The sequence below is a fragment of the Pyrus communis genome, chromosome 1 (assembly GCF_963583255.1).
Source record: "Pyrus communis chromosome 1, drPyrComm1.1, whole genome shotgun sequence".
NCBI lineage: Eukaryota > Viridiplantae > Streptophyta > Magnoliopsida > Rosales > Rosaceae > Pyrus > Pyrus communis.
In genome coordinates, this window is record NC_084803.1 from 13,608,463 (window position 1) to 13,633,525 (window position 25,063).

The following is a 25,063-nucleotide window of genomic DNA, read 5'->3' on the forward strand; positions in this document are numbered from 1 at the left end:
CATGACATGGTTAGATAGGAAGAGTGACATTCGAAATAAACATCAAACATTGTTTCTTGTCACGTTGTAATGGTCGGATGGCACAGCCTATCGCGAGTTAAAGGGACTCGTGCTTTATTTAGTTTAGGACAATTTAAAGTCCAAAATAATCTGAACTGCCCTTTTACTTGTAGGAATGAATGAAAAAAGAACATTTCCTATGCCAAACTACTCCGACATTGTTTTACAACGATCTTAAACGTTTTTGTTTGTTCTATTGTAATTAGATTTCTCAATCATTTTTTATGTTGAACTCCTTTGGGCGTTGTAAGGATAATTTTAAAATGATAAAATGTAGTAAGGAGCGATGGTAAAATTGCCTATTTTAGCATTTCAAAGGAGATGTACCAATGAAACCAAATAAGAAAACATGACCAAACTAGGTAAACATTTTAATGATATTACTATAAAGATTAGGATGTGAAATTTCAGTTTACCTTTTGTGTAACAACAACAAATCAACTTGAATTATAATACATGCACAAACATCTGAATCCTAAATCGTAAGAAAAACTCCGCGTATGTTATGTAACTGATTATACGTGTTATATTTTGGTACTCTCTGACACTACGTGATTTGTTATTAAGTTGAACGAAATATATACTGTAACGTTTTTAGTTAACTATCACTCAATCAACATCATGATCGAAAACTATAATCACATCACTTTTTTTAACTAAAAAAACTTGATTTTAATTATATCTTTTCATAAATTAATATTTTGTTTTTTCAAATTGCTCAATAATTGTCGCTTCGCAAATTGTAAATTCATCCCATGTGCCTATATGTATATATATATAAACCTACAGACAATCATACATGCATATATTATTACATATATGTTTACATACATTCATTGAAAACTCTCTGTAGCTGTTTTGACAACATTATTGTTCCCAAACTACCCCCGCCCAACGCCCACTTTAATTCATCGGTAAAACGAAACATGGGTATGACAGTAATTTAACCGTCCCCCATTTCCATTGTCGATCAAAACACAGGGTTCTTCTTCGTCCTCCATGGCTTTGTACGAACCTTCGATTTCGAGCTCGGAACTCTAATTAGAACCCTTGGAATATTCGATTCCGGACGTATCGACGAATCCCCAAATCAAAGAATCGCGCTTGCTTGGCCGCCAATTGGACATCATTGTCTCCGATTTTTGAAAGGTATAAGATTTGAATTCTGAACTTCGGTTTCGATTTAGTTTTGCTTGGTTTAAGTTCTTCGTGTCGAAATTTGGGTTTAATTTTTGAAGTGTGATTGAAGGTTTGTAATGCTTAATTTATCTAGGGTTTCGTGGATTCAACTTTTAGGGTTTCCATTTTGTATCTGCGAAGTTTTTTGGGGTTTTTAAGGTTTGATTTATTTATTATTGAAGTGAAATTATAGATAAATTTGAGCTTAGAAAGCAATGAAGCTCAAAAATCTTAAGAGTAGACCAAAAGTTGAAAATTTTATGTGACCGAGTATCTGTTTTGACAGGTACATTTTGTTGATTAGAATGGAGAATAATTGAAGACATATTAGGAAATAGTAGTATCGTTGAGTGAAATTTTAGCGCGAAAGAAATTGAACTTACGAATCATACATCAGCTGGAATAATCCGCCTCCGAAAAAAGAGTAGTCAGGGAATTTTTTATTTCCAAAGAAGGGAAGATGATACATGTAAAAGGTACCTATGGTGACTACGTTGTCACTTCGAGATAGCTGTACTAATTTAATTATCTCAATTTTTTTTAAGGTTAAATAGAATGATGAGTCAATTTTGATTATTCTAAGCTCATGACGAATGTTAATTGAGCCATCATATGGGTGTTGGTGATATCATGTGTTGTTCCATTTAGTTTGTTCATTAATTTAGTTACTATTTATTGGTCAATGAGTTGCTTATGGAGGGTCAACCGGAACTTCGAAACTCATAATTAAATGGTATCAGCAATGACTTCATTTAAATGTTAGCTTGTATGATTTTCCTTAGATCTTTGGTGTGTTCTTATTCTAATGAACATTAGTAGCAAACTGTGGAAGTACAGGGATAGACCTGGGAGGAGTTTGACTAAAGGATAATCTTTCTAGCGATTGTTTGATTGGGTGACTAAGGAGTTACCCTGGAGAAGCCATACCTTAAGAAGCTTAACCAAATCATTGTCAAACTCCCAGGAATGGAATATTACCCCAGTACAGTAAATTGTGCACGGTTGAAGTTAAAATGCTTTCTATTTACTGTCAACTTATCTGATTCTGCTAGTCTAGTTTTTAATTTTATTTTTGTGTAAGTGTTTGATCTCCTTCTAAAAAGTTAATTCTTGAGTACAAGGTAGTAATTGTCTTTGATATATATGTAACATGTCAAGTTTTGTGCATGAATTTATTGATCTTAATCAAATATCATTGTGTTGATTGGAATAATGTTAACATTAATGGAGCTGCACCCATAATGATATTCTTAGGTTTCGGTTCCTGTGCAAAATTCTCATATGGCATACACGTCAGTTGCATTTATTTTTGTTCACTGTGTGTCTGGTTTATCATGGTCTCATGGTTTCTCGGCTAATTGCTAGGTTGCTTATATATTAGGATATGTTGATAAACTTTCTCGTGTGGGTTGCTTCACCAATTTGCTTTTATGAATTTGCTTTTATGGATGTAACAAGATTGAACTTCTAATGTAAGGCTTAATTTCTTTCCTTCTTCCTTTTGGATTGTGGAGCTTGCAAGATTGTTTTAATCCTTTATGTTTAGGTTAGTAGTCTGTGGGCCAGTACTCTGAAATTAAACGTACTCTTACTTTTAACTGTGATCTTTTCGACTTGTTTTACCCTTGAACGAAGAAATCCACAATAAATGTTCTGTATGGTTTATGCATCTCAGTCCAGTTTCTTGTTTATACTTTTAGCAATTGGCTACTTCGTGTTATGTTTTGCATCGTTCTTTCTTTTATATCAGTATTAAGGATTTAAAATGACTACCCATCCTATGATAGCTGAAATCATTAGTTTGGAAAAAAAAAAAAAAAAAAGAACAGGGATTTGGCTTCTTATCTTATGATCCTTATCTGTTTCAGGTGCACTACCCAGTCATTGTTCTTAAGAGTTTGGGTTTTATGTGCTGTTGTGCCCCGTCTTTGTCATGCACCTCTGTATTTTCTGGCTTTGTGATACGGATAGAGTGTGGAAATTGATGCAATGGCAACTTCTAGCAAGTTTGATCTCTCGTCTGGTAGCCCAGATAGACCATTATACACCAGTGGACAGCGAGGATCCCACATAGCTACTGCATTGGATAGATCTGGTAGCTTTCGTGAAAGCATGGAAAATCCAATTTTATCTTCACTTCCAAACATGTCAAGAAGCACGTCTGCAATAACACAAGGAGATGTAACGAACTTCTTCCAGTGTTTGCGCTTTGATCCAAAGTTGGTTGCTGCAGAGCACAAGTCTAGCCGACAAGGGGACTTGAAAAGACTTGTGAGCGTCGCTCTTAGCATTTCACCTGATGAATCTCCATCTGCTTCAGTAAAAGGAAAGTTGCTACCATCTCCTATTCCGGAGGAAATAAAACGAGTTAAGGCTGGTCTGCGTGAAAGCTCTATTAAGGCCAGGTATATTTGTGTATATTTTGCAGTTTGGTTTGTAGTTGTAACTTTCAACTACTGCATAACATCAAATAATTTTACAGGGAACGTGTAAAAACTTTCAATGAAGCCTTATCTGCGTTCAACAAGGTTTTCCCAAGCGTACCATCTAAGAAGAGATCAAGAACAGAAGGCTTTTCTAGTGAACGTTCTAGTTCAGTGTTATCGAGTGATCGGTCAGTCCTGGGGACAAATATGGGCAAGATTGGTATTCAGAGTCATACTGTCACAGGTGGTTTCGAACTTGAGCAGCAAAAGTCTGAAGAAAGGACTAAGAACTCTATCCCGAACAAACGCACTCGTACTTCTTTGGTGGATATGAGGGTTTGTATTTTGGAAAAATTCTGCTACATTTGCTTTCTTCACTCGCCTTGTTCATATAATAATAATTATAATAGTAATAATATCTTGAGTACTGTAATGAATGTTTTGTTTAGAATTAGCTTCTAGGAACCGTTGTAGTTGTGGTTCTGGCTAAACTGCATTTTGGCTAAAGATTCCTTAGAAATCATCGTAAACTGTTTTGATTATTGTATTTTGCTACTGGGTTTCTGGGCTTATTCGGATGGTTAACCTTGATCTAATATGGAACTTCTTCCACTTAAATATCACTTTGAAATGTCATGCATGGGAAGATTTCTTTACTTGAATGAGTGGGGACATGGTATTGAAAGGTAGTTTGTTTTTGTGCATTTTAGTAGGTTTTGATATGTAGTCTTCTTCTTTATCATTTTTCTCGGAATTGTAGTGCATACATGATTGCATATAATTATGATTATGCATGCTAGTTTAGCACTGTTTTATTGTTCTGAAGCTGTGGACTGTGTTGCACATTGCATTGGTTATGTGTGCTTTTAACCATGTGCATCCCACCTGGTAATCCATGCAAGTTTGATTGATAATGTCTGTTGTGATCTTTAAGTTCCACTATTAGTATTTGCTGCATTGTAACTCCTCTAAGGGAAGACTGACATAAGTATGATAACTGTAGATGGATGTGCGGAGTACTTCTCTTGTGCGGCCATCTGTGATTGTAGACAGGGATAGGGAAATGCTGAGGCTTGCAAGTAGTGGTGCAGTTCAGGGAGAGGATCGAAATTTATCTAATAGTGTTGATGGCTGGGAAAAGTCAAAAATGAAGAAGAAGCGTTCCGGGATAAAGCCAGATGCTTCTCCAAGTATGGTATCCAGTAAACCAATTGATGGCTACCGTGAAACTAAACAAGGAATGCAGCAGAGGCCTGTGAATGATGTGCGTTCAAGGTCAAATAATGACTCCCATGGGTTTAGGTATGACTTCTTAATTAACAATTTGCTCTTCGCATAAGGACAGACTGCCTAAAATATTGTATCCCTTCATGTTTTAGGTTAATTTGATGGGCATTTTCGCAGTATTTAGATTTTTATTTCTAAAAGGAACTTGGAACAAGTAATTCCTTTTAGGTCAACTTACTGGTAAAAATGTCTCAGTGATTTTCAATGCTAACAAACTTATGCTTATTGTTTATATACTTCCACTGAGGATCCATAGAGGATGTAATAGCTCTTTAAACGTTGTGCAAGTTATTGTTTGTCACCATTCAATCACCATTTCTGTATTGAAGTTGCACAACATATGTAGAATTTAAAAGTGCCAAGGTTGTATTATGCAACTAATGGTTATGCAAATATCAGGTTTAATTTTACACTTTTTTATTTCCACTATCTCTATTTGGATATTGATGATAAGTGAGAACTTGTAGACACAACTTGACAGCACCCTCCAAAGTTGTAAAAGGGTTGGATGAATCAGAAAAAAAATGACACCTAATTGTATGGTTAAGTTGTTTTTGTTCCCATATGTAAAATGCATACTATTTCTTCCTTTTCATGTTTCCATTTGAGTTGTATTGTCCAATTATTTATGGAAAACGTGTTAATATTTTTCGGTCAAATGAGGAAAAAAATATTAGTGCGTGATATGAAAATACTCACAATTCTCTGAATCTGAAAAACCGTGTTTAGAAATTCTGGGAAAATTATGCCTTTTATCTGATGATAAAAAGGGCGATGTGCTTGGTGTTAACAATTGCCCGAAGGATATCTGTATCATTGTGGAGTCCTTTGTCTACCAGTAGTGATTGTTTAGACTTCTGCCATTATTGACGAGAATGAACCCCATGATTGGAGCTGGAATGGATAACCCAGGACTCTCTTCTGGGCTTTCACCTCATAGTACAGAGAGCAAAAGGTTTTTTCTATCATATGAAAACTTTTTCTAAATTGGGTGACTCGAAGGATCAATCTTCTTGTTGTTGACATGTTATTTCATTGAAATTTTGCATATTTATTTTATGTTGATGATTGCTTTTTGTGATATACTACCTGAGAGGAAATGCTAACACCTTGTATTTTTATAGGCCAGGAGTCACTAATGGAGCTGTTGGAGTCGGAAAGTCAGACGGAATCTTGCAACCAACTGGCTTGGGCTTTCGTTCATCCATCCCTAAGACTGAACCAGACAACCCTTCCCTTATCACTGATAAGAGAGATCGCCCTATTGGTACAGATAAGGAAAGGGCGAACCACAGAGCTGTTAATAAGTAAGCATATCATCCATAGTATTTTCTTATGTGGTTATCTTTTGGAGTGGTGTTCCGGTGGTTGTTAAGGGCCTTAAACTGCTTATTGATCTATACCTCAGTTCCTCCTATTTATTTACTAATTTGTGTTTTTTCCTCTATAAGACTGTGTTGATGTCTTTCTTTTATGCTGTATTTCTTTCAGGGCAAGTGTCCGTGATGATTTCAATTCAGCGAGTCCTACCTCAAGCACAAAGATGAATGCTTCTGTTCGGGCTCCACGATCAGGCTCAGGTGTGGCACCCAAGTTGTCCCCAGTTGTTAATCGAGCAAATGTTCCTAATGATTGGGAAATTTCTCATTGTACGAACAAGCCCCCTACTGCCGTCGGAGCTAACAATCGCAAACGCATGTCATCAGCACGATCTTCATCTCCACCTGTTGCTCAATGGGCTGGCCAGAGACCACAAAAGATCTCCCGTACTGCAAGGCGATCAAATTTTGTTCCTATTGTTTCAAGTAATGAGGAAACCACTCCTATGGATAGTCCATGTGATGTTACTGGTAGTGACATTGGGCTGGGATTTACCAAACGCCTGCCTGGAAGTTCTACTCAGCAGGTTAAGTTAAAAGCTGATCCTTTGTCTTCTGCTGCACTATCCGAAAGCGAGGAGTCGGGAGCTGCCGAGATTAAATCCAGAGATAAAGGCAAAAAGACTGATGAGATAGATGAGAAAGTTGGACAGAATGTTCAAAAGGTGTCCACTGTGGTCTTGCCATCAAGAAAGAATAAGCTGGTTACTGGGGAAGACCTTGGAGATGGTGTTCGGAGGCAAGGGAGGACAGGGCGAGGTTTTGGTTCCACAAGGGCTCTCATGCCAATGATGGTTGAGAAGGTTGGAAATGTTGGAACAGCAAAACAGCTAAGAAGTTCCAGACTTGGTTTTGACAAGAGTGAAAGGTTTAAATATTGTACTTCTGTATACTTTTCTGACTGTCAAATGATATCCTGTTTATTCTGAACAGTTAGTATTTGGGATTGACTCATATTTAAATATAACTTGTTACACAGCAAGGCAGGCCGACCGCCAACTAGGAGACTCTCTGATCGAAAGCCCTATACACGTCAAAAGCACACAGCAATCAATGCAGCAGCAGATTTTGTCGGTAGGGAAACTTTTTAATTTCTGAAGGAATAACTTTTTGACCTTATCTTTGTGTACTTTAGTGTTTTTTGTTCCTTATTCACTCTAGTTTGAATTTCCTAAGTTGGATCAGGTGATGGACATGAAGAGCTTTTGGCTGCCGCAAATGCTGTAGTTAATTCTGGTGCCTTTCTCATTGATAACTTTTGTTTTTATCCTATTCCAACATTAAATTTTTGTTGAATTAATAGTTCTATTATTGCTGCAGCTCATTGCTTCTCCAGTGAATTCTGGACGCAAATGGAGCCATATTTTAGTTTGCTATCTGATGCCGACATAGCTTTCCTGAAGCAACAGGTGATAGCCTGCTTTAATTAGGGGGGACAAAGGAATATATGTTATTATTTTCTTGAAAAATGATGTCACTGTCATTTCACCGAAATGTTTTACTTGGCATTTATATTCAAGAGTCAGCAATCCCCATCTCTGCTATGGATAATGAGGACTTCTAATTTTTTATTGATTTACCAGGGCAACATTGAATCTTATGTGACAACTCCAGCTCAAGTTCCTTCTAGTGTAGATGGTAGCACTACTGTTGCTAATGCGCATGAAAGAGTTGAATGTGAACCAAGGAGAGGTGACTTTTGTCCAGAACAATTTGTGCCAGGAACTGGAGATCATGCTGCAATTCCCCTCTGCCAGACACTCTTAGCAGCGTTGATTGCAGAGGAGGATTCTAGCAGTGTAAATGAAGACCTTACATTTGATTCATATGGAGTTGATTTCAATCTGGGTGCAGAGGTGGAATCCAATGGTTTGGATTATCAATCACAAGATAACATTCAGTTTGCTGGGCATACTGCTTTTAATGGTTATAGGATTACTGGGAGACCAGGATATGATGAGCCAGAAGGTGTAGTGGGCATCCCAAGCAAAGCAATCAATTCGGACTTTGGTCATTCGCGAAATGGTTTCCTTTCAGACCCAGCAGTGATGCCTGGACTTTCCTGTTCAGAATTTCAGTATGGTAACATGTCGTTTGATGAAAAACTTCTCTTGGAGGTTCAAAGTGTTGGAATTTTTCCAGAACTAGAGGTATGCTTCTAGAAGACACTAATTTTACTTTCTTTGGTTTTACTTGACGTATCATAACAAGCTTTTCCTTTTGAAGCTTTTTTTTTATTTTTTTTTATTTTTTTTTCCCCCTTTTCCTTCTGCTGCTGGGCTTAGAAGTGCATCGCTCCTTTTATGCTTAAATGTTTCAGAATTATATATTTTATCCTGTAATATGGGTTGTTAATTATACATGTTTTTGCATAATATTTGTTAAGCCTGATATGACACAGACGGAGGATGAAGGAATTGATGAGGAAATCAGGAAACTAGAGGAGAAGCACCGTGAACAGGTATTTTCATATATAGAACGACTCTGTATTATAATGAATTGTGGAAGGGATATGGATAGGAGGAGCTTAAAGAAATTAATCGTTTTGGATGTATTGGAACAGTTTTTAGTTGCTGCACATTTGATTTTGTTATGAACTCTGTTGTTAAGGTTTCCATTTAATGTTTTTTTTTTTTTCCTATGTACCAGATCTCCAAGAAGAAAGGTTTGCTGGATAGACTGATGAGGTCTGCCTCCATAGCAGAAGAATTCCGAGAAAAGTAATTAATCCTTTATCCTGTGGTAATTTTGCTTAACGTTCTGTTCATAATGATATAATGATTCAATTTGGTTTCATATAGGGAGCTTGAACAGCGTGCCCTTGACAAACTTGTTGGAATGGCTTACGAAAAGTATATGGTAATTTCTTTGACCTTTCATCGTCATATTTTCTTGCCATGCAATTACTCCTTGTAAGGTTTTCGGGATGCAAATTTAGGTGTAGTAACTGAGGCCTAGAGCTGTAACGTCTAACTTATCCATAAGATCCATAAAAATAAAGACTGTTTCTTTGGATGGCCCTCTACTGCCCTTTACCGTCAAAGCTCTTGCGTGATGTCTTTTAGTTCTTATTAGTATCGGATGTAGCTCTGATTTATTTGTCAAAGTTCTGGCTTGCTTTCTTTAACATATATATTTTTGTGATAGAATTCTTGGGGTCCTAATGCTACTGGTGGGAAAAGCTCCAGTAATAAAATGGCCAAGCAAGCTTCCTTAGCATTTGTTAAGCGGACATTAGACCGATGTCGTGAATTTGAAAAGACAGGGAAAAGCTGTTTCAGTGAACCCTTATATAGGGATATACTTCTTTCTGGCACGGGACAAGCAGAGGCTATTGCAGAGGGTGGTAATGCCTCCAGAGTTTCCGGTATTTCTTCTTGTGCCTCTGAATTAATATTTGTGAATGTGCTTTCTGTTCCATTATCTTCCGATGCATTTTCTTCTATTACTTGTGTAATCAATTGCATAAAGGGATGAAGTACTCTGCACTCTGGATATTTTCGATGCATTTTCTTCTATTACTTGTGTAATCAATTGATTAAAGGGATGGACTCTGCACTCTGGATATTTTCTTCCATTTCTTTTTCATTCTCTATTGATTGAAGTGTCATTTCTTATTTATATGTTATTGTCTCTTCTGCAGCTTCCATGGGTTCCCAGCCAAGCCATTCACAGTTTAGTCAGAATGCGGATAATCTTAGTGTCATCTCTTCAGATGTGCTTCAACCTTTAAATAACTTAAGTGAACAAAATGCTGGTATAGAAGAGACGTGGTCCAACAGGGTCAAGAAGAGGGAATTATCACTTGATGCCGTAGGGAATAATATTGGAACTGCAAATGCTGCATCGGGTATGGGAGGTTCTTTAACGAGCAGTGCAAAAGGAAAGAGGAGTGAGAGGGATAGAGACGGAAAAGGGCACAACAGAGAGGTGCAGTCTAGAAATGGAACTACAAAAAGTGGTCGGCCAGCGGTATCTAATGTCAAGGGGGAAAGAAAGTCAAAGACGAAGCCTAAGCAGAAAACTCAACTATCTATTTCAGTGAATGGCCTCCTTGGCAAGCCATCAGGGCAACCTAAACCAGCATTGCCATCTGGATCAAAGTCAGGTGAAATGACTACCAGTAACAATGCCAAGGATAAGGATGAGTTTTCCATGGATGTAATGGAGGACCCCATTGACCTGTCTCACCTGCAATTACCGGGAATGGATGTATTAGGTGGCCCTGACGATATTGATGGCCAAGGACAGGATTTGGGTTCGTGGTTGAATATCGATGATGACAATTTACAAGATCATGATTTTATGGGTCTTGAAATTCCAATGGACGACCTCTCAGACTTAAATATGATGGTTTGAAGTTTTCTCTGTATAGTCTTGTTCATTATACTATTGACAAATGAAACAAAATTACTGTTTCAAGAAATGACCAGTGATAAGAATAGTCATTGGACTATCCACAGTCCCCGCTACACATGCATAGTCGTTTGGCTATCGGTCCACAGTTAGGTTATATAGATTCTTTTGTAGGCTCCTGCACAAGTTTAATTTTGAGTGAACCTTTCGGATGTTGGATTTTGCTCTTGTATTAAGTTGGTGTCTTCGACTGTAAAGATCTTTTTGTTCAAGGCACCAGTTAGTATGGCTTAGTGATTATATCTTAGCGAACAGTGTATCCTGCCTGTAGCGTTTAGAAATCAGAGAACAACGCCCTCTTGTACATACATTTTATATTCCTAATAAAATCAGCTCTTAATTTAATGTATTATTCTCTAGCTGTCAAACTCATTATTTGAGGTTTGGCCTTCTGTATCTCTATAGGTTTATGATTGTTCTACAGATATCTTCGGAGAATGCCCCTTTGAGGTTCCGGTCTTCTCCAACTCAGTTTCCGGCACACTTTATTAGTTTTGGTGAGTATACCGACAAGCCTTACTGATGGTATACAAGTTTCCTTCCCCATTTTTGTAATGCTTCTAATCAGACATCATTTTCTGTAGATTTCAATTTAGTAGACTGGGTGTACCTTTTTGATATGATGTACTGTACCTGGAGATATGCTCAGATGAACTTCAAGATAAGTGCTCTTGTGGACCTTGATTTCAGACAGCTGAGGTAAGTCCCTACTCCTAAGGTTTCTTTGCTTTTGCACCGCATTGGTGCTCATGTTGCTCGAGGTTTATTGCTTTATCATCGCAAATATGATGTTTGGCTCACTCCTTCAGGCTTGTGTTATGTCCTGCGCTTACTTGATTCTGGTTTTATTTAGTTTGAACTTTGAAACTTGAAATGTGTTTATACCTTGTGTTTACTTCATTCCCTATACATTCACTTATTGCGAGTGAATTTAAGAATTCCAAACCCAAATTTAATGTTTAATCGTCTCCCAGTGCTTCCATTATCCAATTTTCTTGGTGTTTCGTTGATGTAGATAGTAATGATTGTGTTGGAAGAGGAATGGTAGAAACTTTTAACAAGATTTGAGCATTTTTTTTATTTCAGACGTTGTTCTCGGGTTTGAATCTGGTAGTGTCTCTGTTTCCTGAATCATGTTGATTTGTGGCCTAATCTGCAGTTCTAAAGTAGATGGTTTTCTAGGCGACGCTTCATACGCGTTGCTTGTGTTTCGGCCTCCAAAAGTATGTTAGTTTAGCAGTTTCATAACCATGGTGTATTCTACAGTCGGGAACCTTTGATTTATACTGTTTCAGTTGTTGAAGGGACTTCATCGAATTCTGATTTCGTCAACCCTATCATTCTATCCGAAAATTGGAAGTTTTACTTGTATGCATATGGCCAGGTTTTCAGATATCAGAAAGGTGACATGGGGTGGAGATGAAGCACTAATGTTTCTTCCAGCCATGTTCTTCCCCGTTGGGTCCATTGGCCGATTACATTTGGCATCGGGCCTTGGCGGGGAAGGTGTTGTCACTATGATAACAGTAAATTGCGTATTCTATGTGAGCATAACACTTGGGGCACGTTTACTAATCCGTAATCAAATTGAGAGGAATTGAATTGAGGAAGAATTGAAATGAGGTGGAATCAAAATCGGATTCCTGTTGAAGTTGTTTACTAAAACTGTGGAATCGGAGTAGGAATGATGTTGAGTCTATATAAGTTGTTTACTAATTCACTTCAATCGGAATGAAAACTCGGTTGATTACTATATTGCCCTTACATAAATAAATTATTTTCACACTAATTAATTTAATTAAATTCTTAATTAAATTTACATAATAAATTCATCTATATAAAAATATATAAATAGGTTTTATTTATTTATTAAAAAATGACATGAATGATGTTGAATCCATATAAATTGTTTACTAATTCACTTCAATTTGAATGAAAACTAGATTGATTACTAAATTGCCCTTACATAAATAAATTATTTTCATACTAATTAATTGAATTAAATTTATATAATAAAATTCATCTATATAAAAATATATACATAGGTTTTATTTATTTATTAAAAGATGGCATAATGAGTGTCAAATGCAGGGCAATGTTGGGATAATTAGAAACAAGGGCATAATTGGTAAATAAAATCCATTCCGGATTCCTCAAGTCACAAGGAATTGAAATACCTCCCTTATGTAGGGAGTCCAATTCATCCAAAATTAGGAGTTGGATTCCTTTATGCGTGTGGACTCCACATGTATTTTGATTTCCTAAGATTACGTAAATAAAGGTGTATCCCGTAATTGGAATCCAATTCTGTAAATTGATTTCGATTATGGGTACGTAAACTTGTCATTGATGTAATCAAGGATCATGTCACGTGACGAGTGCTAAACCCTATACTCCCCGAGACGCGTTCGAATCTGCCTAGATTTGGGGTTGTAGACGTGTAGTTGGAATTGCACGGGTGAAGTTAAAGCATTTATAAAAACCACTCATCAAATGCGTCTTGTATTTGCTGTGTTGTTTTCAAATGCATTTTCCAGCGTAGCCCACAGAATCGGAGTTTCTACAACTTTTATTTGGACGAGACGGATTACCAAGTTTAGTGCTTGGACACTCTGCTGCTTGCGTGTCGGTTCCAAGTTCCAACTCGTGTCAAAGGGATTTTTGGCACGGAAGTCGTGGCAAGAAAAAAAGCCCCACAACATTGGTACTTTTATGCGTGTGTGTGTTCTCATACAACACACAAAAGGGTCATCGCCGAATTCATTTAGTAAGGATTTCGAGGATTTTTTTAATTCTGCTATTTTATTATACATTATACGATCAGAAATTTTTTAAAATATATTATTTAAAATTGAATTTAAACAGTACTTGACGAAAATTGATCGTACAATATACAATAAACGCTCATGATTAAAGGATTCTTAGAATCCATGAACGAACCCATCCCTGTCTAAAACATGTAGAGAGAGAAAGGAAAGGGGGGGGAGAGAGAGAGAGTTTTGTACATCTCCCCCAACGCAACACAACACTCCACTGTAATCTGCCGCGTCACCTTGCACTCCAAACCCTAAACCAAATTTCAGAGCCAAATTTCCGAATACCAAAATATCATAGTCATGACGTGACAGGGTTAATAGTGCATGGAAAAAGAAAGTGGATTTTAAATTTCAGTCACGGGATTTTAATAAGATAATGCTTGTATCCCCATTGTATTCTAACTAGGCATTTACTTATTTCTTCATTTACCATTAACAAATATTTATTATCTGAATAAAATATTCGAAAGCGGTTATTCTTTTATCATCATCTAAAGATTATATATGCAAAAAAATTATTCAATTTGAAGATCGTTTTATCATTCATACGTATTAAATCAATCAATGATTTTGATAACAAGTAACATTTTTATGATAACATTCATTTGTTTCAAATTGAATAGTTTTTGTTTATGATCTTTAGATGATGATAAAAAAATGAACTATTTTGATTATAATATTCAGACGATAAATATGCACAAATTGTAAGTGAAGAACCAAGTAAATTCTTCGAGAGACCTGAACATTATCCATTTGGATATAGTGTTACACAATGCAACTTCTTTGGGGTTGGTTGTTTAGTTTTATGCCTCCAAGAGAACCTGGACTCTTTGTCGACTATTAAAAACAATTTAAGGCATGCGATAGTCTTTGTGTGGTAATAAAAAAAAGGATGTGAGTTGATAAGTCGGTCTTATTTTTCTTAATTTTTTGGAATATCAAGTGGTGAAGGTTCGAACTTTCCTTATTTATTTAAAATTTACTTAACAGTCCAGATCGGTTTGACTTGTGTGTAAAGATTCTGTTTTTTTTGTGTTTTTATTCGGTTATTTCATCCATTAATGTTAAAAGAGATCGTCGTCTTTATAATGTTAAAAGAGATCGTCCGTTCACGGTTTTTTTAAAACGGGGAACTCTTCCCCTTAGTTCTTATGCAAGGAAAAGTTTAATTTGATTAAATGGTCCACCCAATTCAATTGCTCAACCAATTAATTCAAAGAAAATAAGGGATATATTGATTCTTAACTATTCAACGCACCGTATTGTGCAAGTTAAGGGAATATTTCATCACTCTTGTATGATTGTATCCCTTCCAAGATAGATAGATAGATATAGTATCGCATAAAAAGAATATAGAGATACATTATTCACATACGTGTCTCATAAATATGCTAAAATAATGGAGTGATGCCAAACTACTACATTGGACATGCTTAAAACAATTCCTTGGGATGGTGTTACATTGTTTATATTTTCTTTTTGTTTTTGAGTAATGCTAGAGAGATCAATTTATTTAAATTATATTTTGTAAATCATACGACGTGGTTGTTAATGATTGAACTTTTACTTAAGTGTTGATTGTGTTTATTTCTTATTAGTGACATGTCACATAATTTGTAAATATGGTCCAAAAAGTTAATTTGCTAAGGAGAATCTCTCAAAAGTGAGACTCTCTGCCATCTCATGTTTTTGGCACAATATTTTATAATGTTGACATAAAAATTGACGTTGAAATGTGAGGTCACTTTTAGAATCAGCATTTCTAATAGGCTTTTTAGCTAAAATGGTTCCTGCGTTTGTTCGCCGCCAATCATTTAGGTCATTCCGTGAAAAATCTCGGTTAAATAGAAAACCAAGTGGAGTTTATTGGACAAAAAAAAACCTCAATTTAACAAAGACTCACAAAATGATCAAAAAGATTGACGGTGGACAAATTTCAGGACCACTTATATCGATTTTTAAAATCATGGACCAAAGTAAGGGTCATGTTAATCTCAATGATCATTTTGGATAATGGTAATGCTAGGAGACTAGTTTGCAAGCTAAATTTTGTAAACTAAATGGTATGAAAAATGATGATTGAATTATTATTTAAAGGGTAATGCTAGGGAAACTAAATTTGTAGAGAAAGTTTTTTAAACTAAGAGACATGGAAGTTGATGATTGATTTATTACTTAAACGTTGATAAACATGCTTATTCTTATTAGTGACATATAATTTAGTTTGCAAATTTAGTCTCCAAATTTAGTCTCTCTAGCATTACCCTTACTTAAATGTTTAACGTACTTATTTTTTATTAGTAACATCATTTAGTTTTTAAATTTAGTCTATAATTTTAGTCTACCTAACATTATCCTTCGGTAAAATGTCTTTCTAATAATTATTCTAGGTAAATAGTCTTACGAATCACCTTTTGAAAGATATGATTATTATATATTAGGATACTTAGGCCCACTTAATTAATTATTTTTTATTTTATTTATTAAGTTGATAACATAGGTGTGTAAAATGTATAGATGCCTTGCTTTGGTTAATTCCGTTCTTTGGCATATCATGAACACCTGTGTGTTTCTCCTTTCCAATTTTTTCCAAATTTTTTAATATAATGTTTCCAAGTTATTTATATATAAATCCAACACATCGCATTTTCACGCCTTCCTTTTACGCTTCTTCCTCTTTTTGCCACTTTCTCCTCATTCTTCCCACCTGAAATCTGCATGCAGAGTTTTGAAAACTGCGAGGAAACCCATCAGATCAAACACCTTTTGTTTCTTTGTCAATAACTATTAGGGTGCCAGCTGTCCTAATCGCTTGAGCTACAAGTCGTTACTTGAGCTACAAGTCGTTACGGAGCTGAGAACATAGTTGAGTGAAGAAACTCACCATCGAAAACCTTTGTTTCTTGTGTCTATTATTTTCTGATACGTTTCCAAAACTCTTGGGTTGCAAGGATTTGCTTTTAATCGTATGAGCTACCAGTCTCGTGGCGAAGTGAGAATCGTTGAGAGAGAGATTGAGACAAAAGTAGTTGGTGACTCAGCTTAACTTTTTCATCTGCTTTTGATTTAAGTTGTTGAAGTTGGTTTGGTGAAGAAAAACATGAAAGTTCCACAGGAGAGAGAGAACCAAGTTTCAAGAGGCTGATATGAGTTGCTTTTGATCCAGGGAACTGAGCTTTTCAATCATTTTCCTTTCTGGGTTTTTCTGTATTTTGTTTTGGGTTTTTCTTTTTTGACTTTTGTTTGCTATAAATAGGGCAAAGCTTTCTTCTTTTCTTGTGAGATCAGCGGGTTGGTAAAAAGTTAGAAGGTTTTGGTTCTCTAGAGGCTTGAAGAAGTTGAAAGATTTCTCAAGTTTTTCTATATATATTCTGTAATTTCAACTTCCCATTTTCTAAATGTTCATGTTTTTGAATTAGATCACAAAAGATTTGATTTTTACTGAAGGCGGTAACTGAAGACTGGTAATAGTTGAGTTTGGAAGGTGAAGGTTAAATCTATGGACGATTTAGCTCAGGCAGTTGCTGTTCCATACAGGCTAGGTAATTTGATCCATGAGGAGTCAGCAGCAAAATCCCAGATGGAAATTACTGGCCTCAAACTAATAGCAAATGCTTCACCCTTATTATTCGATAGTCCTCATGATGAAAAACAGGGAGTGGAAGTCGTGAATCGGGGAAGTCAGGAATATAATAAGTTTAGGCCAACGTGTGATCGCGTTGGCGATGGATCGAGTACTTGTGCTGCATCCACCTCGCTTTTTTTGGCCACTGGGGATGAGAAAATGTGCAGAACAAGCTGCAGTCGGAGAGTTTTGGATTTGGATCGTGTACCCCTTTGGGGTTACACGTCTATCATTGGAAGGAGACCGGAGATGGAAGATGACGTTGCAGTTGTACCACGATTTTCCCAGGTTCCGTTTCAAATGCTGATGGATGACAGTGTTTTGAATGGCATGAATCAAAACCCAAGTGACTTAACTGCTCATTTTTTTGGAGTATATGATGGACATGGAGGTTCTCAGGTATGCTAACTCAACTGAAATTCGAATTTTTATCCTATAGAATTTTTGTTTTTGTATTCATCAAGAGCTTCGTGTCGAATCCTCAGCTTGGTTTTTCTTCAATTCTGCAGGTTGCTAATTATTGTCGCGAACGCATGCATTCTGCATTGGCCGAAGAGCTAGAAGTTGCGAAAACAGGCTTAGATGACAGAAGCAATGGGGAGGAGGGTTGGCAGGAGAGGTGGAAGGAGGCCTTCTCCAATAGTTTCTTGAAAGTGGATGCTGAGATTGGAGGAGCTCCAAGAGGCACAGATGTGAGCAAAACTGATGCTTCTTCTGGGGGAGCTCCAGGTGGCCTTCTCCAACCTATAGCTCCTGAAACCGTCGGATCAACTGCTGTAGTCGCCGTGATTTGTCCAACACATATTATCGTGTCAAACTGCGGTGATTCGAGAGCAGTATTGTGCAGAGGAAAAGTTCCTGTGCCTTTGTCAGTAGACCACAAGGCAAGGCCTTTAATTTGTTTAGTTTTCCATTATTTCATCCATTTTGCATCTCGCTAAATCATAGGTACAACCGGATATTTATCACCTTGTGCCTCTCTCTCCTCATGCATGTGTCATGTGAGGGGAGAGAGAGTCACAAGGGTTTACCGGTCGCACCTGAGTTTCTCTTGTGAAGTTGACATTCTAGATAAACTGATTAGTTTTTGTTCTGGTTTTCAGCCAAATAGAGAAGATGAATATGCAAGGATAGAGGCTGCAGGAGGCAAGGTCATTCAGTGGAATGGTTCTCGTGTTTGCGGTGTTCTTGCGATGTCAAGGTCAATTGGTATGAGTTTTCGAAAGTTTGATTTTGATTGCATTGCACCATTTGTATTTGGATCTCTTGTTGATGAAGGTATTTAATCTAATCAGGTGACAGATACATGAAACCATGGATTATACCTGATCCAGAAGTGGTGTTTGTTTCTCGAGAAAAAGAAGACGAGTGCCTAATTCTAGCCAGCGACGGGCTGTGGGATTTCATCACAAACCAGGAGGCCTGCGACATTGCACGAAGGCGGATCCTTCTGTGGCACAAGAAGTACGGTGATACCATGTCAACGGAACGGGGTGAGGGAGCTGATCCTGCTGCCCAATCTGCAGCAGAGTACCTCTCAAAGCTTGCCATGCAAAAGGGGAGCAAGGACAACATCACTGTTGTAGTAGTAGACTTGAAATCCACAAGGAGGTTTAAGAAAAAACCCTAATTCGAACTATGATTTGGTAATCTGAAATTTATGCCAGTATATTACAATATTATATAATCCTAAAGCGACTCAACCCTTTCTAAGTTTTTCACCTGGGTTTAGTGACGCGCAAAGAAATTATTGAATGTGACCGTCACACTGCATGGTTAACTGTGTGAACGATAGATTGATTGCTAATATCACACGATGGTGTGACAATCACATCAAAAAATCTCCCTACAACTATAGCCCTTTAAGAATTCTTTTGCCCACCTTTGCTTTGTTCTTACTATATTATCAATTTGTACAGACAGAGAAGTCTAATGAATTACAATGGTGTTTTTCTACTCTCCTTTCCTTCTTGTTTGATAATCTCTCTAACAATTCAACCGCATTAACGACAATCCATAAGAAATGCACTAGCACAGAAGGTAAATTACATGACACGGATGAATAAATTTGCAATCGTAAAGGATGAACAAATGCTTTCGACGCTAGACAGATGAACTGATTTTCAAGTGCATTTGATGAGTAACAAACAGAATATTTGAACATAAAATACTACTTCTGGATCCGGTATAAACCTCAAATTTATGGAAAGCTGCACGCTTTCAGGCATTAAATTGCCTAGTTTGCAGTGTGGCAGGAAGAAGTATGACTAGTTTGCAAGGAAATCCATAATTCCAAGTAAAAATAATTTGTCGATTACAAAACTACGCTTACGCAACCAAGGGAACTAAAATCGAAAGAAAGTTTACTCGTGACAGTACTTCCACGGTCCCTAACACCGTAACACCGGCAGTCCACATCCTGTAATAGGCAAGCAGAGAACACAAGAGTCATTCTATAAGCCAATCTTTGGTTGAACAAGGTCTCTAGGCATACATTAGATCTAGTTCTAAATCAATTTTAGATTATGTAGTTTACTCCTCTTTCTTTCTGAATAATTAAAAATCTTGGTGGGTTTTCTAGAGGCTAGAAGCACTACGAAACTTCAAACATCTCACGTAAAGGAGCTTCAAGAAAAAAAAAATGAGTACGGTATAAATATTTGAACATAAAATGTCATAAAAAGAAGCTTCATATTCATCTACCATACAAAAAGAAATTCACAGCACAGAAAAAATACTAAGGACGACACATCATGGCAGTGATTCTTCATTTCCGCAATGGTCTTCATTCACGAAACCAAATTACATTTATGAAGAAAAGCAAGGAATTTTTGTATTTCAGTTTCAATAGTGAGTCCAAGACATGGTCTGAAACTCAGATTTGAACATACCGGCTAGGTTTTAAAATGTTGCAAGGGGAGATCCTGCTTCGGTGAAGTAAGAGGAAAGGTCAATATGCACGTCATCGTACATGCTGATGAAAGGATGTCTCTGAAATCAAACAAAAAGAGAAAATATAGAAGAAGACCACATTAGATTGGAAGTATCCACAAAATCCAGAAATCTTGTACCTAAAGAAAAAGGGTTTCACAGGTCATACCAGGAGATCCTGCGCCGACAATCTATCCTTAGGATCTTTCTGTACGCTGAGATAAAGAAGAGGCCCCCAAGGTAGCGTTAGCAACCTCAAAGAATTAGAAATAGAACAGGGAAAACATTCGAGATAAACAGGAAAAAAAGAAAAAAAACGTCAACAAAGTTAAAAACAGCAACTTCATCGACAGACACCACAATGACTGGAAATCAATAACAGCAGAAGTGAAAAAGAAACCCAAGTTTTAATTTGGTCAACAGTCCAATCCTTTTGGAAATGAACGGAAATGACAAAAGAAAAAACAAATAATGAATGAAAATAGATTAAACAATGACAGAGAATACACTTGTTTGTTATTGAATTCCATTACGAACCTAAATTATAAGATAAGAAGATAAGGAGCCCTGTGACACAACTTACAAGTGATTATGTACACCAAAAAACTTCAAGTGAGCTAATGAAACACACCTTAACCAAAAGACTTTTCTCAGAACATCACAAACTTAATACTGAACCAGCAAAAGTAAGATCTTACCATGCAGAAATAAATGAGCAGAACTCTGGAGAAAATTGATCAGAAGGTGCACAAGGTGGTGGTTGTTCGACGATGGCACTCATAAGCTCAAAAAAGTTATCCCATGCTTCACTTTGATCTGGTGGTGTATATGGGAATTGACCTGTTGCACACTCCAGCAGTACTAACCCCAAGCTCCAAATGTCACTTTTGTAGCTATAATTGCTACCGACAATTCTCTCTGGCTGCAAAACAAATTTTAACAGAAACAGTTGGTGCCTACACCTCAATAGCCCTGAAAGGCCTGAATGCTTGTTATACAATATAACTAATTAACTCACCGACATATAGTTGTATGTGCCAACAAATGTATTCGCCTGTTCGGACGTGCTTGCCTTTATTGCACTCACACCAAAGTCTGTTATCTTGATTTCTCCCCCATGATTGATTAACAAATTAGAGGGTTTGAAGTCCCGATGGATGATGTGCTTTTCATGATGAAGGTAACACAAACCCTGCAGCACCTGCACCAACAAGACAGGAGAAAACAACATGTTTTAATTAGTATATATCAAAGACGGAGAGTTTCAGGTCGCATAAAAAATGTGAGGTAACTTGCCTGCTTACAAATGGCAGCAAGATAAAACTCTGGAATCGTTTTGACCTTCTTCAGAAGATCTGCCAAAGACCCACCATCCATGTACTCTAGGATGATTGAAATGGTACCATTTTCATAGAAGGACTGGTAACATACAACAATGTTTGGACATTGTGATGATTGATTAATCTTCAATTCCTGTGCAATCTGCTTGCGGATAGACTCTTCAATGTTCATCTGAATTACCTGAAATTGGGATAAAGCATAAAACATTGTTGGAGCAAGGGCATAAAGCATACAACACAATATGCAGAAATATCCATTCGAAGGCATATCAGTGGATATCTCTACAATCTACGAAAGCATGAAGATAATTCTTAATAGTGTGAATTTCAAACATGTAAGGAATGGTGTTTATAATTAAGAAATCTTAATTCAAAGAAGTTTCTGAAATAGTAAGAATTAGCTCTACAAGAGACCTCCACTACTCAACTTTACCCATCTCAAGACTCGAACACATGATTGCAGCTTACAGCTTCACTTTCGGAAATCTATCTTCAGGCTAACACACGCGCGCGCATGCACACATATTTGGTAAATCAAAATGGACCACAACACAATCATATGAAGACCACAAAACGACCCCAACCTTCTTACGGTACACGAGGAGTTAGTTGACTAGGCTAGGGAAAACAAATTATTTGAAAATCGTAAGGGCTTTCCGCCATACCTTTAATGCAAAAAACTGATGAGTCCATTTGTGCTGAACCAGTTGCACAACCCCACCATTTCCCTTGCCAATAACTTTAATCGCGTCGAGATCGGCTAAACTCATCTGGTTGTCTGATGCTTGAATAGGTGGTGGCTGAGCATTTGCATTCACATTCACATTCAAAACCAAAAACACATAAAAAACCTATCTTTCTTATATAAAAGTCACAATTCACAACATCACAGTGCATATATTTGAATAATAAGCAAATCCCATTTTCCTAATCATAACAATGCTCATTAATTTGCCAAAATTCCGACCCAATTCAGTTCAAAGGTTCAATCTTTACATTTCACAAAATTAAAGGTGTGATCTTTGAAAAGTAGCTTACAACTTCAACTTCTCTATGAGAAACGATCCGAACCCCTTCTCTATTAACCAGGAGATCCCCATCCATGAACGTACCGCTTTGTGTCCTGCCAGACCACAAAACCCATGATATATAAATACATATATATATATATATAGAGAGAGAGAGAGAGAGAGAGAGAGAGAGAGAGAGAGAGAATTACAAGAACTTAGAGATGGAAACTTCATCAGGAGGAGGGAGAGTGAGCTTGAGGTTGGATCCCAAGCTTCCTTTCTTCATGACTATTTGAAATTTTCTTGTTTTTGCTTCTTGCTGTTGGTCGAAGCACTGCCTCTGGTGCTTCTGCTTTTGGTCTCGACAGATTCTGATTTAAAGGCAGTCTCAGAATTTTACAGAATGTCGACCTAAGTTGTTTTATTTAAACTAATGTAATAAAGGTAGGACCCTCAGGGATGAGTACTGGCGTTTCTACTGTTGGAAAATTGTGGTGGAGACTCCAAACTTCAGAGAGCAAATGGGGAAGACGATAGGACCGTTGACTTTTCCTTAGTGTATTTCACCCTTCGGTTTTTTTTTTTAAGGTAACTTTTATGAAAATGATTTGTACTAAGTTTATTTTAATAAAAAATTTTGTTATAATTTTATTTAATTAAAAAGATTTAAATCTTAAAAAAAAATTCTTAAATTTTAATAAAAATAACAAAATAATTTTAATTTTAATGAAAAATATATAATTTTAATATTTAAAAAAAATTTAAAAATTTGACTCACGGATCACAACGTCTACGCACAAACTATTTATAAAACTTTCTACACTATTTATGAAACTTATTACACTGTTTATGAAACTTACTACACTGTTTATGAAAAATTACAACACTGTTTATGAAACTTACAACACTGTTTATGAAATTTACTACACTGTTTATGAAACTTAACGGTATTATACTGTTTATGAAATTTTACGATGCTACAATATTTATGAAACTTAACGGTACTACACTATTTATGAAACTTTACAGTACTACATTCTTCTCTCTCATCTTCTTGAATTTTCTTGGCACATTCTCACCTTCCACACATTATCTTCTTCTAATTTTCTTCGATACTCATCAAATTTTCTCTGTATCTCTTAAATTTCGTAACTTCGTACACCAATTACTTAATTTTCTTCTATTGTCTGCCCATCTGCCACTTCATTTTCTCCTCCACCTACAATCTTAACTTTTTACATCACTTGTTATTATGTAAGTGGTGAAAATTTTTATTTTTTAACACAAGAATCTCACCACTTGTATAGAGACGTAGTGTATCACTCTGTGTTCCTGGTACATTAAAAAATCTCTCATCATCTTGACTATTATTGAGAAACAACACCACAAAAATAAAACTGGAAAAATGTAATTCAATTTGAAGTCTTTCTCTTATTCTAAGCAATAATAATAATAATAATGGCTTAATGTTAGCATGTGGTGGTTTGTTTGTTTTTTTTTTTTTTTTTTTCTTTTGTCCTTTATCATTAAATAAAGTTAGTGGATGATTTTTTTATTAGAATGCAAAGATTTAAAGTTTTTTTATTAGTTTTCATTTTTTTAAATTAAAATAAATGATCAACTATTTAGATCAAATTTAGTAAGGGTGATAATTGTAATATTATTAGGTGTTTATTAACGTGTTTATTTTCAAAGAAAAACTAATAAAAATGATTTCAAATCTTTGCATTTTAATATACAAAAATCACCTACTAACTTTATTTAATGATAAAGACAAAAGAATAAATAAAAAAAAACACAAAAAACCCAACTTGCACCGGGCCCGTCCGCCTCTTTTCTCCCATTGTCAGCTACATTAAGAGATTTTTTTTTTTTTTTTTTTTTGGGCTTAGAATAAGAAAAAAAAAACTTCAAATTGAATTACATTCCCCAATTTTATTTTTTGCAGTGTTGTTTCCCAATAATAGTCAAGATGACAAGAGATTTTTCAATATGCCCCGAACATGGGATGATACTCCATGTGTGTCACATCCTGGCCCGGGCCCCTACCACATCCCAGGCTCGACTCCACTGTAACACGATATTGTCCGCTTTGGATCGTGACCACGCCCTCACGGTTTTGTTTCTGGGAACTCACACGAGAACTTCCCAGTGGGTCACCCATCATGGGATTGCTCTCGTGTGCTACCCGCTTAACTTCAGAGTTCCGATGAACTCCGAAGCCAGTGAGCTTCCAAAAGACCTCGTGCTAGGTAGAGATGAGAATATTCATTTAAGGCTTACAAGATCCATTCCCCTGGGCGATGTGGGATGTTACAATTGGTCTCTCTATACAAGTGGAGAGATTCTTGTGTTAAAAAATTAATAACATAAAAAATAAAATATCCTACGACTTACATAATAACACATGGTGTACCACTTGTGTTATGGGCATAAGGAATAAAATTTCCAAAATGACATTCAAGCTCCAAAAATTGGATGGAGAGCTACATTTATTATTATAGGTATGTAGAAAATGTGAGAGAATTTTAATTTGGTAATTGAAAACAACGATTTAAATATAATTACTCAGAACATAATTTTCTCAAGGTTTT

The 25,063-nt window shown here is 36.3% G+C and overlaps 3 protein-coding genes across 6 annotated transcripts; 2 read left to right on the forward strand and 1 right to left on the reverse strand.

Moving 5' to 3' along the window:
• The first annotated feature begins 892 nt into the window (after positions 1–892).
• On the forward strand, positions 893–11,111 carry LOC137738097 (uncharacterized). Of its 4 annotated transcripts, none has more exons than XM_068477729.1 (16): positions 893–1,209; positions 1,526–1,715; positions 3,108–3,644; positions 3,722–4,001; positions 4,669–4,967; positions 6,077–6,259; positions 6,444–7,199; positions 7,311–7,405; positions 7,508–7,567; positions 7,652–7,740; positions 7,915–8,481; positions 8,733–8,792; positions 8,981–9,051; positions 9,133–9,190; positions 9,479–9,698; positions 9,975–11,111. In XM_068477729.1, exons 3-16 carry the CDS (start codon positions 3,229–3,231, stop codon positions 10,688–10,690), a joined length of 3,870 nt encoding a protein of 1,289 aa, XP_068333830.1. In that variant the 5' UTR covers positions 893–1,209; positions 1,526–1,715; positions 3,108–3,228; the 3' UTR covers positions 10,691–11,111. The 4 variants fall into 4 exon arrangements, with proteins under 4 accessions (XP_068333830.1, XP_068333821.1, XP_068333804.1 ...); XM_068477720.1 differs by having other exon boundaries at positions 7,517–7,567; positions 8,718–8,792; XM_068477703.1 differs by having other exon boundaries at positions 8,718–8,792; positions 9,975–11,110.
• Positions 11,112–16,245: 5,134 nt separating this feature from the next.
• On the forward strand, positions 16,246–19,204 carry LOC137734623 (protein phosphatase 2C 77). Its single transcript, XM_068473870.1, has 4 exons — positions 16,246–17,587; positions 17,698–18,072; positions 18,292–18,397; positions 18,484–19,204. Exons 1-4 carry the CDS (start codon positions 17,063–17,065, stop codon positions 18,816–18,818), a joined length of 1,341 nt encoding a protein of 446 aa, XP_068329971.1. The 5' UTR covers positions 16,246–17,062; the 3' UTR covers positions 18,819–19,204.
• Positions 19,205–19,341: 137 nt separating this feature from the next.
• On the reverse strand, positions 19,342–22,967 carry LOC137734630 (mitogen-activated protein kinase kinase SIPKK-like). The gene is made up of 9 exons (XM_068473883.1): positions 22,679–22,967; positions 22,498–22,582; positions 22,125–22,259; positions 21,416–21,640; positions 21,138–21,320; positions 20,818–21,041; positions 20,289–20,334; positions 20,080–20,179; positions 19,342–19,607 (listed from the first exon to the last, which is right to left on the reverse strand). The coding sequence occupies exons 1-8, from the start codon at positions 22,753–22,755 to the stop codon at positions 20,090–20,092; spliced, it is 1,065 nt and encodes a 354-aa protein (XP_068329984.1). The 5' UTR covers positions 22,756–22,967; the 3' UTR covers positions 19,342–19,607; positions 20,080–20,089.
• Positions 22,968–25,063: the final 2,096 nt, after the last annotated feature.